General features: G+C 52.0%; 1 protein-coding gene across 1 annotated transcript; it reads right to left on the reverse strand.

The window, feature by feature from the left end:
- Positions 1 to 4,541: 4,541 nt before the first annotated feature.
- On the reverse strand, positions 4,542 to 15,864 carry St6galnac4 (ST6 N-acetylgalactosaminide alpha-2,6-sialyltransferase 4). Its single transcript, XM_036185544.1, is given in 6 exon segments — positions 4,542 to 5,222; positions 6,742 to 6,849; positions 8,020 to 8,432; positions 13,488 to 13,673; positions 15,219 to 15,319; positions 15,673 to 15,864. Coding segments are annotated over 6 exon segments (1,161 nt in total). The 5' UTR covers positions 15,836 to 15,864; the 3' UTR covers positions 4,542 to 5,032.
- Positions 15,865 to 17,177: the final 1,313 nt, after the last annotated feature.

Consider the following 17,177-nt stretch of genomic DNA (forward strand, 5'->3'; position numbering starts at 1 on the left):
ATGTGCTTCTATGCAAAATCTACTTTGGGAAGATAATAACACTGCTATTATTATTATTATTATTATTGTTATTATTATTATTAAAACAGATGTGATGGGGCTGGAGAGATGGCTCAGTAGTTAAGGGCACTGGCTGCTCTTCCAGAGAACCTGAGTTAGATTCCTAGCACCTTACATGGTGGTTCACAGTTGTTTGTAACTCCAGTTCAGGAGATCAGGTGCCCTCTTCTGGCATCTGATGGCACCAGGCATGTACATGGTACACAGATGTGTATGCAGGCAAAACACCCAAACACACAAAATAGATTAATTTTAAAATTGAAGAAAAACAAACGTGTGTGTGTGTGTGTGTGTGTGTGTGTGTGTGTGAGAGAGAGAGAGAGAGAGAGAGAGAGAGAGAGAGAGAGAGAAACTCCAGCCTCCAGACTTGGTGGGGAAGCAGGCGGCTCAACCAGAGGGGCGCAGGACACAGGAGTCCTGTTCTCCAGGACCCACCTTTAGTGCCTCCTGCACCACAGGCCTCCCCCTGACCCCACCCAGCAGGACAGAACAGAAACCACAGTGGGCGGGAGAAAGAAAGGAAGGGCAGGTGAACAATCTGATGAACTTGACTGCTAGGCGCCCAGAGACCAGAGGGCTCTCTCCAGCAAGGACAGCGGGGGGGGGGGGGGGGGGGGGGGGGGGGGGGGGGGGGGAGTGGGGGGTGGAGGTTGTGCCAGTCATGGGGGTCTCCTGTCCCCACCACAGCCCCTCTCTCTACCCCAGGCCCTACTAGGGACCCTGAAAATGAGGGGATGCTTAAGCCCAGATCTAGACCAAAGCAGAGTGGACTCAAGATTTCTAGACTCGTACTAGGAGGGCTGGCTTTCCTTCCTGGACCCCAAGAACAGTAACAGCCCGCTTTGTGATACTAATAATGTGGGTAAGAGTTGATGTACACCTTTAATGCCAGCACAGGGAGGCAGAGGCAGGCAGATCTAAATTTGAGGCTAACCTTGTCTACAGAGCTAGTTCCAGGACATTGAGGGCTACTCAGGTAAACTGTCTCAGAAAAAGAAAGGAAAGAAACAAAGGGGGATTGGTAAGAAAGACATAAGATCCTGTTGGGGTGCTAGTCTCTGCATTAAGCCCTTTCCAAGCACCCCTCACCAAATCCCTAAAAGGACCTGTTACAGGGGTCGACTGGGGGTCCACTTTCCAGAAGACCGGAACATGGAAGTGACAGGTTCCAGCTTGGGGAACACGGAGGTGACGGGATGACGTTCATCTAGGCCTGTCTATTTAATGCCCGCTGAGCTGTTAGACACACAGAGCCCAAGCCTGGGAGAACTGAACTGGCCCAGCCACAACAGAGGCTCATGGATGGAACCAGTCCTGCCTCATCCCTGGAGAAGTTCACTCAGTTTTAGTCCTTTCTCCCCAGGAAAGGCATCCAGGTACCCCTACTTCCTGCAGTTTACCAATTGGTCCCCCCAACACGCACGGTTGGGGTTGGAACCCAGGTGTACCTAGCAAACACCCTGTCGCTAAGCTATAACTTAACCCTTCCTTTAGCAAACTTCTTCATGCTCTTATGATTTTTCTGGAGTCTTTTCCTCACCTACCATCTCAGTTCCACAGACAGATTGGTGCTCAGCTCTGCTGAAGTCAGGCCTGGGGACTCCCAACTTTCAATCTCTAAGGAGGAGGCTGAAGACTGAGTCAGAGCTCTGAGCGTGGTGCTGGGGTCCCTAGGTCCCTGTGGACAGGGGCTGGACAGAGGTGCCCAACTGTTCCCAGTAAGCATGGAGTTCCTTTCTTCCCCTGAATAGACACGTAGAGAAACGCATACCCCAGCCAGAGATCCCTGAGAAAGGAATTCTAAGACACCTGGTGCTGTGGGACCCACCTCACTTCCTTTCTGGGCTTAAATGGAAGTTGGTGGGTCCCCAGTGAGTTCACTGAGAGACAAAGGAACCAGAGGAGGGATAAGAACACAAGCTTAAGGCTGGAGAGATGGGTCAGTGGTTAAGAGCACTGGCTGCTCTTCCAGAGGTCCCAAGTTCAATTCCCAGCAACTACATGGTGGCTCACAACCATCCATAATGAGATCCGATGCCCTCTTCTGGCCTGTAGGGCAGGCAGAACACTGTATACATAATAAATAAATAAATCTTTTTTTTTTTTTTTTTTTTTTTTTTTTTTTTTTTTTTTTTTTTTTTTAAAGAACACAAGCTCAGAGAGTCTGTAAAACTAAGTGACCCCCACAACGCCTTTGCATGGCTCCTGTCCTCTACTCACCTTCCAGCAGGTACCAGGCCCACAGCAGCGAAGGAGGGGGCTCCTCACTGTCATCACGGGGAGAGCCTTCAGTAGACCCTATTCCAACAACCAGACCTGTCAGAGGGCATCTTTGTGTGCCTGGAGGAAGTAGCTGGCAGTTTCCTAAGAAACATAATTATTCAGGCCAACCCAGCAAATAAACACCTCACCCAGAGGTAGGGCCAGGACAGAAGCATTCTTGTGTGCTGGACCCAATGATTTGGCTGGCCAGTGTTTCCTGGTAGCTAGAAAATATGAAGACTGACTCTCAGGAAGGAATACAGCCTAAACCCATCAGGATGGGGATGGGGGGTGTCTCTGGATTCTGAACACCCAGAGTGAGGGCACGGGTCAGAAGACTTCATCTGGGGTGGAAGGCCCACTACCCACTGGGAATGAGAACTGGAAAGCAGCTGTACCTACAGAAACCACCCAGAGGCCAGAACTTGCTTTATCTTGGGCTCGCTTTGGCTGGAAACAGACATTCCTTGCATATCTTTATTCTACCATCCCGTAACTACTAGAACCTTTGAAAACTATTCACTTAGCAGATCATGAGCTCCTACCAACTCAAAGGCTAAGAACGCCACCAGATGACATCTCAGGCCTATAGGAGGGCTCCCCCATCTTGCCTCTCTGATGCACCAAGCAATGTATTTTAAATTTGCCTTGATCTATTACTTTGTCCTGTGAAATTATAAAACTTCAAAAAACTGCTTCTACATTGGAACATGGAATTTGAGGTAACCTAAATCTGTGTCCTGGGCCACAGATATTCATAATGGCTCCAGAATTAACTATTCCCATTAAGAGAAGAACAGTATTTTTTGTTTTATATTTATTTATTTGTTTTAAGACAGGGTTTCTCTGTGTAGCTTTGGCGCCTTTCCTGGAACTCACTCGGTAGCCCAGGCTGGCCTCGAACTCAGAGATCCTCCTGCCTCAGCCTCTTGAGTGCTGGGATCAAAGGTGTGCGCCATCACCGCCCAGCTAAGAACAGTATTTAAGCCCAAGAGGCAGCCCAGCATCTCTGAGCTCATGCAATCTTGTGAGGTAGGAATTATTCCATCGATTTTTTTTTAATTGATAGGGAAACTGAGACCCAAAGGTTCTAATGAACCAGAGCCATAGATCAGAGAGTGGAGCCGTGGAGCCAGAGTGGAGTCAGGCCTGCTGCAGGGTCCTCCATCTCACCACTACCCACCTCTGCTCTACTCTCCTACTCACAGCCCCTAGCACTGCCAGGCCTGCGGAAGTGCCTTGGCATCCAGCCTGCATGCCTGGCTCAGAGCTCTCCCCTCTTCCTTCCTCCTACTTATGAGAAGGATTCCGGGCCACCTGGTACAGGATACACAGGGGACAAGGACAGTGCTGTGGGCCAGGCGCCAGGTCTCCAGTCACTCCTGAGGAAATGGGTAGGAGGGAGAGAGGGCTAGGCCACCAGAGTCCTCAGCATGACGGGCTTTGTCATTTGTGGGATCCAGTACAATATCTCAGTGAGAGGTTCCTTGTTAGAAACCAAAACCTAACCCTATAAAGAATTTTAAGTTTGTAGCAGGAGAGACTAAACGAAGCCCAGGGCTGTGGGGACTGCACAGGTCATACCCAGAGTGTCCTGAGCTCTGAAGCCAAGAGCTAAATCCAGGGTTCCATTCCTCAGTCGTCCAAAGGGGGAAGGAGGCAGGGGTAAGTGAGCTCCCAGTCTGATAGTATCCTAGCTCAGCCACCTCACCAAAGCTAGCCTGGGCTACCTCATCTGTAATAAGCACCAGCTCCCTCTTCAGGGTGGTGTCACACCGTCATTAACAGCAGGAAGGTGGCCGTGTTAGTACTTCAAGGTGAGGAAAGCGAAGTCCACGTCCTTCCACACAGCCCCACTCTGAGCTGCATTCTGTCTTGCTGTCCCAGAGTTAACTGGCAGTTTGACTGGCAGGTTTTGGAATCGGACCCGTGGGACAGGAAAGCGATATTGGGCAGAGTTTCTTTCTCACCCTGAGCCCTCCCAGGTCCTGCTCTGTGTCTGCCTGGGACAAAGGGAGCTTTCCTGGGCCAGCATCATCCTGTGGTCAGACCTGGCCTGGGGGTGTGGGGGCAGGAGGCTGTGGGACTGATACAGTGCTGAAAGAGCAGGCTTCTGTGGGCCTAGAGAAGGGCTGGAGGGCTGTCTGCCTTCCAGGGAACATGCTCCAGGTCCGTGTCCTAACCCCCATCCCACATCTGTTACCACACTAGACACCATGTCCAGAAAATATGCATTTACTGGCACACTCCTGAGACAGGGCTGGGAGGCTGATGCTCAAAGACCCTTGTGCCCATCAAATCCCAGGCTCCAGGCTGCACCAACCAGGGCCACCAGCCCAAGAACGTGGCACCATGTGGACAGGGATAGGTAGAGGAAAGATCAAGACTGGCACAGTCATGATGCTGGTGAGGGGGCCATTGGTCCCAGGGCAAAGGCCACTTGAACGCCCTGGAGGCAGGATGGACCCCAAGATGAAGACGTGAATTTGCCAAGGAGCAGGGGTGGTATAGATGGCACCCTCTTGACTCCCCTTCAAGTCACAAGGCCCAAGATTTCTCCAAGTATACCCAGCCTAGGGTTACAGAGACCCCAGGTTCCACCTGGCATCAGGCAGAAGGCGAGAATCATAAACAAATGTTCATAATGGAGTGTGGTGGCCTCGAACGGGTTGCAGGCCTGGCGAGGCATGGTGGCCACTGGCAACAGGAACTACTCGGCCCTCCAGGAGGGGTGGGCGAACACGATGGGCCTTTTCTTGGCCCAGCGGGAAAACACGGCCTTCTCAGTGATAAAGCGATGGGCGCTCCGTGGTGCCTTCTCATGCAAAAGGTACATCTGACACTCGTCCAGCCGACCCTTCTCAAAGTAGTGGTAAGGCACGGAGGGAGGGCTCTTCTCACTGTTGGGAGGGGATAGGGTCAGGTGGGACAGACATGGGACCTCAGAGCTGCCTGCCTCCAGGACTATGCCTCAGCTGCTGGGACATCCACATCTGAACAGAAGGCAGAAGGCCAGCAGGTGTGGAGCCCAGTCGACAAAACTCAGAAACTGCTTCTTGCAATTGGGTGACTGGATAGAGAAGCATGCCTGAGCCTTACCAGTCCATTTGGAAAACTGGTGGGGCACTCAGCTCCAGGGAGAGCAGGTCACTCAAAGGATGAATTCTCTAAGAGTGGTGCCCAACTCTTATGCCCAGAGCCTGGAGGCACTTTGTGGGCTAGCCAAGGCAGGGGCCACCCTCTTACCCTCTCTCCCATATGCCCAAGGCATAGGTTCTGAAGGGAAGAGAGTGAAAACCTGTGGCCTTTCTCAAACTCCTTAGTTATAATAATACTGAAATATAATAAAGTAACATGGTCACAATACAATTCCATTTCACATCTGAACTCACAGTATTTAACTAATACTGCAACTAAACCTATCTGTGGTGTTTTCTTAAAATAGATATATGCAGCCAGGTGGTGGTGGTGCACGCCTTTAATCCCAGCACTCGGGAGGCAGAGGCAGGTGGATCTCTGTGAGTTCAAGGCCAGCCTGGGCCACCAAGTGAGTTCCAGGAAAGGCTCCAAAGCTACACAGAGAAACCCTGTCTCGAAAAACAAAACAACAACAACAACAAAAAATAGATATAGGCTCCAAGGGGGATAGGCAACACTTTTAAAGATTATTCCATCAGGTGGGTCCAACTCAAGGCCCATTTTTGCCAAATATTTTTTAGCAACTTAAAAATTTTAATTTTTTTGCATTTTTGTATTTGTGTGTGTGTAGTGGTGGACAAGAACCTGACACAGTGTACATGTGGAGGTCAGCAGACACACTGAGAGTCGGTTCTCTCCTTCTGACATGTGGGTCCTGGCGATTGAACTCAGGCTGTCAAGCTTGGCGGCAAGTGCTGTTACCCACTGAGTTAGGTCCACCAGCCCCCTTTTTAAACTTGACAGAATGGTTCTTTTTGGTTTTGTTTGTTTGTTTTTTGAGACAAGGGTTTCTCTGTGCAGCGTGGTTGTGCTGGGATTAAGGATGTGTGTCACCACCCCCATCAGGGATGACATGGTTAAGTGTGAACTCTGTAGATGACAATGTCGCAATGTCACAGCTTAGACATGCCTGCCCTGACAGCTCAACAACCTTCCGAGAATAGTACAAGTCGTGGTTTTTGTTTTGAGTTTTTTGATAGGCTCTCAAAAAGAGGGCTAGCCTTGAACTTGATGTGGAGCCAAGGCTGGCCCTGTTCCTAATTCTACCCCCTCCACCTCCTAAGTAGGATGACTATGCTCAGCTGGAGGCTACACTTTTTCCCAAAGGTCTGCACCTGGGGGTGTCTGTGCCTAGGTCACCCATCACGAAGTCCCCACAGCTCATAGACCCTTTGGCTCAAGGCTTCACCCCCCCTCCCCCAGCCTGGGAGCCGGTCTGACCTGCAGTAGCTGTCACTGACCATCCCGTAGACCACGATCTCCTCACACAGCTCCAGCGCCAGGATCATGGTGAACCAACCGGTGCTGAGGAAGGAGCCTGACTGCCTCCTGGGGAGGATGGGGCATTGTCAGTGGGTCCCACCCCTGCTCCCCACCTGACGGCCAGAAAGGGGTCCTGGGGAGGATAGGGAAGAGGCGGCGTGCCAGCCAGAGGTCAGCAGTGGGTCAGAGGTGAAGCCTCACACAAACCCAAGTCTGATCAGTCTTGCTATCCAAGCTGATAATGCGCCCGGGGCCTGGGGAGACCCCAGGGCACAAGAGCAGAGTTGGTAAAAGTGGTGAGTCTGCTGGAGAGCCCCGCCTCTGCTGTAGGAAACGACTCACTCCTGAAACTCAGCTGTGAAATGGGGGGACTTCCAGGTGGCTTTGATGTGGGAACACACTAGCCTTGCCCATGCCCTCCCCATTCCACCTGGACCAAAGGGTCACCCGCCCAAGCAAAGGGTCACCCGCTCTGAGAGTACAGGCTGGCTCCCCCATTCAGGCTGAGTACAGCCAGCACTGCCCCACCTGGTGCTAACACTCTGATGGAGAAAACATAAAGTGATGTCTAATCGTGAGAGCCACTAAGAGGCTGGGAAGGAGTGGGATGCAGAACTTGGGCGCAGGCCGCTCCTTCAGAGGAGGTCCAGGAGGGCTTTCCTGAGGTTGTGGTAGTTCCTCTAGACCAGATAGAGACAATCATGAGAAATTCTAGAATATTCGAGGCAGAAGGAACTCCAGCTATGACAATGTAAACATGAGGATGGGGTTGGGGCTGAAGCATGTAGGTGAGGTCCCACGGGGAATCCTGAGGGCCCTTTTGAATGAGGTATTAAAGAGGTGTCTGATGCAGAGTGCTTAGTTCCTGGCCCGAGTCGAGGTTTTTTTTTGCTCATGTTTGAGAGTCTCATATAGCCCAGGCTTGCCTCAACCAAACTCCCTAAGTACCTGAAGATGCCCTTGAACTCCTGACCATCCGCCTCTACCTCATGAGTGCTGGGATTATGGAGGTTAGTTTATTCTGTGCTGGGAATGGAACCCAGGACCTTGGGCATGCTAGGTAAACACTCTCCAACAGAGCCACATCCCCAGCCTGACGGCAGTGCTTCTGACGGCAACTCTTACTTCAGTTATCTGGAACAGACTTCAGAGGCCACCTCCAATCTTAAAGCATTTCCTAGCACAAAGAGGCTCTCAGAGAAGACAAGCCCCAGGTGCCAGGGGCCCCCAGCTCACCGGTTCTTGCCTGTCTCCTCCTGGAAGATCTGGTCACAGTAGGCCATCATGCGTTCAGTGAAGGTGTACACCTGCAGGCCTGGGTACATTCTGGTGAGCTGCAGCAATGTGCGGTAGGTGCGGCCGCCCAGCATCCGGTCCATGTGCCTGCCCTGGCCCCACACCACGTACAGTGTGTCCTGGGCCTGCTGGAAATAGTGTGAGTAGTTGTGCAGGAGCAACGGCACACTCGTGTGCGAGATCACGCGCAAGGTGCTGCGCTGGCCCACGTCCTCCTCAAAGCCCACGGTGGGTGCCTGGTTCATGCGTAACACGCACTCAGCACCGTCGATCTGGGCACCCAGGCCTGAGCCCAGCATCTGGCCAGAGCTGGACACCACTGCACAGCTGTGGCAAAGCTCTCGCATAAGGGGCTGTAGAGGAAAATCGAAAGATCAGAAAACCTCAGCCCCAGCTGCCGCTTGTCCCACCTGTCCTATCACACCCACTAACCTGCCTGATAGTTGGATCAGTTCCAAGGACTAAGAGTTACTGGCTTTTGTTTCTAAATTTTGTGTATGTGTGCACAGGGGTGGGTGTGCTTGCATACATATGTGTATGTGTGAGGGGGGGTCTGAGGTTGACACTGAGTATCTTCCTTAATCACTCTTTATTTTTATTTATTTATTTATTTATTTTGAGACAGAGTCTCTCACTAAACCAGGATCTTACCAATTCTGCTACATTGGCTGACTAGGCAGCTCCGGAGAGCTTCCCATGTCTGCCTCCCGGCACAGGATTACATGTGCATGCCAGGCACCTGCTCTTTTTTTTTTTTTTTTAATGGTTTTTCGAGACAGGGTTTCTCTGTGTAGTTTTGGTGCCTGTCCTGGATCTTGTTTTGTAGACCAGGCTGGCCTTGAACTCACAGAGATCCGCCTGCCTCTGCCTCCCGAGTGCTGGGATTAAAGGTGTGCGCCACCACCGCCCCGCCTGGCACCTGGCTCTTACATGGATGCTGGAGACTGATCTCTGGTCCTCAGGCTTGCCCACCGATCACTTTTACCAAGTGAACCACCTCCCCAGACCCTAGGATTTTTTGTTTTTGCGGTGGGGGCGGGAGGCAAGTGCTACAGTATACATGTGACGATCCAGGGACAACTTGCGTGAGTCAGTTCTATAATAAGTGCTTCCATCCATTAGGCTCCTGGCTGGTCCTAATTTGCGATATGAAGTCTCACTTTGTTGCTCAGATATGCCTTGAACTTGTGTTTCTCCTGTTCCAACTTCACAAACGCAGGACTATAGAAAGAGGACAACCACCACGTCTGCCCCCAAAGACCAAAGTCGGCCCACTTGGCAAGCTAGGCATGAGAACATAACTTCCCCGAGCTTCCTTATCAGCTATAGGCAGCATTGTTGCTGTCCCCAAGGCCTTCAAAGGCCCTACACTTTGGGGACCTTGTTAAGGCTACAGGAACAAACATTCATAAGGCACCTAGAATGGCCTCTGGCACAGCTTGATGTCAAGCAAGTGTTCGTTAAGTAAACGCGGAACCGCCTGAGCCCTGCCCTGTCCAAGCCCAACCCACACTGCACCCAGTTTATGACAGGAGGGTTTTCAGTAAGAGGAGTCTTCCTTCCATGGCCAGCCCATGACAGCTTTGGCAGTCTGACTCCTCCAGCCTGGCTCCAGGGCAGGGCATTCTGTCTCTCATCAGTGAAGTGTGAGAACATCTCCTCTTGAGAATGAAAAAAAAAAAAAAAAAAAAAGCACAAGGAATAAGGAGCTGGGGGCAGGGTGGTCTTGGGGACAGGCTGCCAATGTCAGCAGGCTAGAACACAGTGGAATGGAAAAATGCCTCTTCAGGCCTTGCCGTAGCGTTTCTAAAAGCCAGAGATGGCTGTAAAAGGCCGTGAGAGGGCTTTTGGGAGTGACAGGAAAGTTCCATGTCACCACAGAGAGGGTTACTCATGTTCTACTTCTGTCAAGACTCACCATCTGGGTATGGTGGTGCACACCGTTAGTCCCAGCACTCAGGAGGCAGAGGCAGGCAGAGCTCTGTGAGTTCGAGGCTAGCCTGGGCTACAGAGTGAGTTCCAGGCCAGCCAGGGCTACATGGTGAGACCTTGTCTATAACAAAAAAGTTCCCTCTAACTGTGCACTTATAATTGGTGAATTCTTTTCTTTTTTTTTTTTTTTTCCTTTTTTTTTTTTTTTTTTTTTTGGTTTTTCAAGACAGGGCTTCTCTGTGTAGCTTTGTGCCTTTCCTGAAACTCACTCTGTAGACCAGGCTGGCCTGGAACTCACAAAGATCCGCTTGCCTCTGCCTCCCCAGTGCTGGGATTAAAGGCGTGTGCCACCACAGCCCGGTTTACTGGGTGAATTCTTTTACATTTGTAGTTTATTAAAGCTGATTTAATGTGTTTCCTCTCCTGTGTGTGGATTCACATCCATATCAAGGCTAAGGTTGATATATAGTGTCTTCTTTGATCATTCTCCACCATGTATAATGAGACAGGGTCTCGGTGGCGACACACTAAGAAGCCTGCTTTGGCTAGTCTGACTAAGTATCTTACTCTGGGGTCCCACCTCTGCCTCCCCAAAGAAGGGATCACAGCAAGCTACCATGCTGACCTATCTCTTTGTGGGTTTGGGGGCCCACACTCTGGTCCTTACACTTGCATGGCACACACTTTATGATAGCCATTTCCCCCATCCTGCCCCACCTCTTTTGAGATGAGGCCTTGCTATATACAGACTGACATGGGACTCGAGTGCTGGGACAACAGATGTGAGCCACCACACAGACCTCAGGCCCAGAAGGGCCGCTGGCTCCAATATGTTAGGCACAAACAGTCAGTGTCAGGGCTCCCAGGGAAAGGCTGGGCCCTCACCTGGAGGAACTTAAGTTTATTGAGGCATGTGAAAGATACAGGGACATTAATTCCACTCAATAAAAGACATTGTGAAATACCACTCAGGTATGTTTCTTTTTTTATTTGATAAAATGTTGATTTAAGAACTCATATTTTCTGTATCACAGTGTTTTAAAAAAGGCATTCTAGACCAGGCAGGGTAGGGCAAGCCTATAACCCCAGCATCTGAGCTTGTGGCCTGAGGATCAGCTCAAAGACATCTGCCACACAGCGGGTTCCAGGCCGCCAGGGCTATATGAGACCCTCTCCTGAAAGAACAGAAAACATAAAAAAGAACAAAAGACTTCCTTGTGGTGCCATCCGTCTGAGCCTGTCCTGGCAACGGGGGATGTTCATTCTGATCCTAGTCGCCATCAGCTCCATCAGGCATCATTGTACTGGCCCTCGCAAGACCTTAAGTTGTTTTCACTATTACAAGTGTGTAAAACGCACCCCTGTTGACATTCCATATCTGAATTTCCCACTTAAAAACAAAAGGAGGCTGGGGAGAGCGCTCAGTGGCAAAATAAGGACCCAGTTCAATCTCCAGTCCTTGTAGAAGGAGGGAGGGAGGGAGAGAGGGAGGGAAGGGAGGGAGGAAGAAGGGAGGGAGGAAGGGAGGGAGGGAGGGAGGAAGAAGGGAGGGAGGAAGGGAGGGAGGGAGGGAGGAAGAAGGGAGGGAGGAAGGGAGGGAGGGAGAAAGGAGGGAGGGAGGAAGAAGGGAGGGAGGAAGGGAAGGGAGGGAGGGAGGGAGGAAGAAGGGAGGGAGGAAGGGAAGGGAGGGAGGGAGGAAGGGAAGGGAGGGAGGAAGGGAAGAGAGGGAGGGAGGGAGGAAGGGAAGGGAGGGAGGGAGGGAAGAGAGGGAGGGAGGGAGGAAGGGAAGGGAGGGAGGGAGGGAGGAAGGGAAGGGAGGAAGGGAGGGAAGGGAGGGAGGGAGGGAGGGAGGGAGGGAGGGTAAGTGCATGAGCTGGGCACCATGGCATGAGTTAGTAATCCCAGTACTATGAGGGCAGAGACAGGTAGATCCCTAAGACTCACTAGCCAGTCTAGCTAACTTAATTCCAGTTAGTGAGAGAACCTGTCTCAAAAAATATAAATAAATAAATAAATAAATAAATAAATAAATAAATAAATAAATGTAGACAATGTCTGAGAAACAAAACCGAAGGCTGAACACACACACACAATGTTATGTGTCTACAAGAACTCTGGTCACATCATGGCACATTGGACAGTGTCCACCCAGCATACCTGGCATTTGTCCCAGGTGGCCATCCTGGGGGAGTGGAGTGTTAACACCCCCAGGAGTTTTTTGCTTTGCTTTGCTTTGCTTTGCTTTGGGGTCCTGGGATTGAACCGAGCACCCCACCTTGCTCACAAGCAACACTCTAGACTGAGCTACGGCCCCAGCCTTCATCAGCTATGCCCACATCTTCCAGTCACCCTGTGAATCTCGAAACAGCCCAACACAGGCGAGAATGGTCCTTTATAGATGACGAGGTGCTGTGGCTATCGCTCTGTGTAAATAAAGTTCTGATTGGCCAGTGGCCAGGCAGGAAGTATAGGTGGGACAAGAGAGAAGAGAATTCTGGGAAGTAGAAGGTTGAGAGAGACACTGCCAGCTGCCGCCATGAGAAGCAACATGTAAAGACATTGGTAAGCCACAAGCCATGTGGCAAAGTATAGACTAACAGAAATGGGTTAATTTAAGATAGAAGAAGTAGATAACAAGAAGCCTGCCACAGCCATACAGTTTGTAAACAATGTAAGTTTCTGTGTGTTTACTTGGTTGGGTCTGAGCGTCTATGGGCCTGGCAGGTGAGAGAGATTTGTCCTGACTGTGGGCCAGGCAGGCAAACTCCAACTACACCGAGGTGGCGGAGACTCCAAGGGATGAGGACCCACGTGTCTCCAGCAAGCCAGCGCTCCTAAGCATGCCCCTAGGGCCGACTAAAAGCCATCCAACTAAGAAAGAATTTCAGCATCAAGAACTAGACGGGATGGAGTTAGGAAGCTGTAATATGTGGGTGACACATAGGGTCACTGCTATGAGGGTCAAGGATGGGAATGTCCCTTTGCCACACCAGGTAGAGCAACTATGGGGACAGGCACTATGGGTGTCTTGTCATTCTTGGACTCCAGTGTCCCTGTCTCGTGAGTCCTGGGACCACACATAACCTTGACTTGTACTGGCTCTTTACCCTCAGCTGCCACACAATGACAGATAGACTGCAGGGGCCAAGCCATGTCTACTGAGCATATGGTGTGGAGACACAGAAGTCTAAAGACACACAGGTATACACTGACACACAATGGCAGTCCCAAGTGGCCAGCTGCCCTTTCATCCCAGCATGTGGCTGGGAGTAGCCAGGCAGCGTCTGCTTAGTGCAAACCATATTTCCTCCTTGAGTGCTCAGAGAGGTTGGTCAAGTGACTGGCAGAGGTTACACGGTGGCTAGTGAACAGAGAAGTCATGCTCAGAGTCGAGGCTGGCTCACCACCTGCCCAGTTCTCACTGCTTCCCAGAGCAGGGACAGGCAGGCCTCCTTAGCACTTCCGGGCTGACTCACCTTTCCTTCTGGCACGCTGCTGTAGCCACTGAGGTGCAGGGGCCCTGGCACAGTGGGTCTGGGGGCCACAGGGAGGCGGCGGTCCAGACAGGTTGCCAGGCAGAGGGGCAGGCAGGCCCAGCAGCACAGGAACACGTAGACAGTGGAGAATGCCAAGGTGCACAGTATGAGGAGCAGAAGGCGACCCTGGAAGAGATGGTGGTCATGGGCCTGTGGGGTACTTTGTGGAGAGCACCCAGGCTCCCTGTGTAGACCCTCTTCAGTAGAATTCAATCTCTGTCGATGAGACCTTCTTCAGGGATGCCTAGCTCTTAGCCCTTGAAACTACAGATAACTCCCCAAACCCCCTCTTCCAGGTCAGGACACCCACTTGGGAAGAAGCCTACATACTACTCAAGGCCACACAGCAAGGGTGCATGCAGGATGCAGGCTGGAGTCGTAAATCCAGACTGCAGAACCCAAATTCCCACTGACACACTCTGCAGTGTGTCCCCTTGGCTAGGATCTGGGTGGGCAGTATAGGAGGTGGATGGGGACTTGGGGGAAGGCATTTTTTAAGAAATGAGAGGAGGCTGAGTGGTGGTGAGAGTCTCTGCACTTGCACCAGGTCCCCAGAGCTCACGGAGGATGCCTCACAACCATCCATCACCTAGATAGATTAGATAGATATCTCCAAGCGTGGCAGCTCATCCCTTGCCTGAGGCAAGCCTGCTACAAGCTTGAGGCTAACCTGGGCTACACAGTGAGTTCCCTGCTAGTCCAGGCTACAGACTGAAACTCTGTTTCAATAACCAAAAACAAACAAGAATATGCTTTCAATGGTTGGAATGCTTGCTTCTGTTCGGTCATTCTAAATTCTAGAAATGATACACAAAAGGCCACTGGAGATAACCCTCTGGCTCTCTCCTCACCTTGGGCTGGCTACCTGCACACTCACTGAAAATGCCCAGCAAACTTTGGAGGAGCCCTGCCTCAGGTCACTGTCTGCTGGGCCATCCATCTCCACATCTGTGACTCTCGGAGCTCGGATTTTCTAGGCCCAAGACCATTCCAGAGGAGGCACTAGGAGCTGGCCAGTATGCCCAGAAACCAGAGGTGCGGAACAGCCCCTGGCACATCCTGCCAGGGGTCCACCCTTCCTTGTCTGTCCACAAGCCACATCAGCTTCTAAAAATAAGTCTTCTCTGTGTGACCAGCTGTCCAGGAGACAGGGTTCACAGCCCCCGAGGCTTCGGGCTCTGCATAGCAATCGGTCCCCTGCCCACAAGGGACCAGTGACCTTGACTCAGGCAGTGATTAAATCTTCCCACCCCTACATTCAAGGGGCTCACCAGCAAAGGCCAGAGCCGGGGATCTGAGCCTTCACATCATGCAGTCTCATCCCCTGACTGAGTGACATTGTACCCTTACTTCCATTTCAGGTGATAAGAGCAAAAAGTGAAACCAAAAGGGGAACCGGAAGTCACTCGCCTGGGGTCACAAAGACTCAGGAGCAGGGGTGGTACAGGGGCGAACAGAGGCGCCCACGGGGGGGGGGGGGGGGGGGGGGGAGCTGTGGATGGGACTCTATTAGGGTGTGTGCTCGGCATGTGCATGGCTCTGAGTTCCATCCCCAACACCATAAGGGGTGGGGAGGATGACTATAACGCCTGGCATGGGAAGGTGGCTGCGAAGCTCTGCCCAGGTTGCCCCCAAATCCCCAGTGAGCGTTCTTTCTTCCATGTCACTTACCCGGGCCTTCATGCTGTCTGTGCCCTCAGCAGTCCGGAGGCTGCTGTCTCCAGAGCTTGGGATGGGAAAGGCTGGAAGCTGGTTCTATGATGTGAGGGAAACTGAGGCAAGGGAAGAGGGTACAGATCCAGGTCAGGGCAAACGGGCCCAGGAACCAATAGCCTTAAAGTCTCCAAGCATGAGACAACGTGCTCCATCCTAAAGGATGTGGATTCAGAGACCCTGCCAAACCAATGCCCATTGTGCAGATGGGGAAGGACAGGCAGAGAGGAGGAGCTCTCGGCTCAAGGTCACCCATTTGGTCAAAGGCAGAAAAAGAAAGCCAGGAGCAGGGATTTCTTCCCCATGCATCCCACCTCTCTACCGCGGTGCGATGGAGAGGCCTGGGGCGGCCAGGATGTGGAGTTACCACCCTGCTAGATTCCACCGTCCCCTCCCCAAGCTGGGCGCTAACCAGACGGGCAGGCTGGGGCGCGCCGGGGGCTCACGATGCGCTGCTCGGAGCTCCATGTCCAGTGGGCCCGACCAGAGGGCCTGGGACCGGCCCCGGGTGGGAAGCGGTACTGCGGCCGCAGCTTCTGCTGGATGGAAGCTCGAGTAGCGCAGCCCCGGGGCATGGGCGGGGCCTGCCGGGGGGCGGAGGCTTTGCGCACAGGGGGCGGGGCCTACGCAGCGGAGGCGGGCGGAACGTGGAGGTCTCCGGGACCACCGGGCTGGTGGGGGCGGGGCCTGTCTACTTCAGCATCCCACCCTACTCGGTGTGCTCGAAGCGCATGGAAGAAAGAGGAAAAGATCTCCAGACGTTCTGAGCCACCATGCAATGGCTGCCTGACCGGAGAGATGAAGTTCTCCATTTCTGAAATTGCCGGAAAGTGACAGGGGGACAGGAAATGAAGCAAGGACCCCGAGTTAAGCAGCCCTGGGTTTCAGGCTGGTAGGGCTGTCAGCTCAAATGAAGTGTAAGATGTGCACTTGAATCTAAAATTCAGATGGGCAATGATGAAACATGTTTTCGTTTTTTGAGACAGAGTCCCACATATTTGAGACAGACCTCGCCTCGGGCTTACCAAGATCCGGCTGCCTCTGCTAGCGGCGGCAGGGGGTTGAGAGCTGGGATTAATGGCTCAGGCTGTTTTCCACATAGCCAAAGTTCTGCACTGGTTATGTCAATGCAGCCTTTGCATGAGCGGTTAACCCCTTCTCCCAGTGAGAGAAGGGCAGTGATGACTCAGGGCACTACCAGAAAACTCTGTACTCCCAGAGAGGCACTTCGGCTTGGTTTTTGTGGAGTTCCTACTGCCCTCTCATGGGCCTCTGGGGACGAGAATGGAATCCCCTCCTCATCGAAGCCACCATCTGAGCGAGCTGTCACATCCAACCTATTGCTAATGCAGGACCTTGCACTTCCTGCATTCTCTACCCGGGCTGCTCCAGCCACATGCCTCGTGGGACTCCCTGTTACTCAGCTCAAACCTCAGCTCCTCAGGTGGACCCTTTCCAATGGTACACCCCGAGTTTATTTTATTATATCAGACAGGATCTTCCTATGTGGCTGTCCCTGTCTGCTCTCTGTAGCTGTGACAAATACCAGAGCCAAAAGCAACATGTCAAAGGGTTTATTTCAGCTTACAGTTCCTCATCACAGTCCATCACTGAAGGAAGAAGTCAGGGCAGGAGCGTGGAGGCAAGAACTCCAGCAGAGGCCATGGAGGATGTTGCTCACTGGCTTGTTCCTCAGACTCACATTCCTCAGACTACTGTGGGCAGGGGAGGCACTGCCCACAGTAGGCTAGGCACTCCCACATCAACCATTAACCAAAAAAAGAAAGGAAGGAAGGAAGGAAGAAATACTCGCAAAGACATTCCTATAGGTCAATGATAGAGGCATTTCCTCAACTGAGGTTCCCTCTTTCCAAATGACCCTACTTTGTGTCAAGTTGATGAAAACTCACCAGCACA

The sequence above is a fragment of the Onychomys torridus genome, chromosome 4 (genome assembly GCF_903995425.1).
Source record: "Onychomys torridus chromosome 4, mOncTor1.1, whole genome shotgun sequence".
Lineage (NCBI taxonomy): Eukaryota > Metazoa > Chordata > Mammalia > Rodentia > Cricetidae > Onychomys > Onychomys torridus.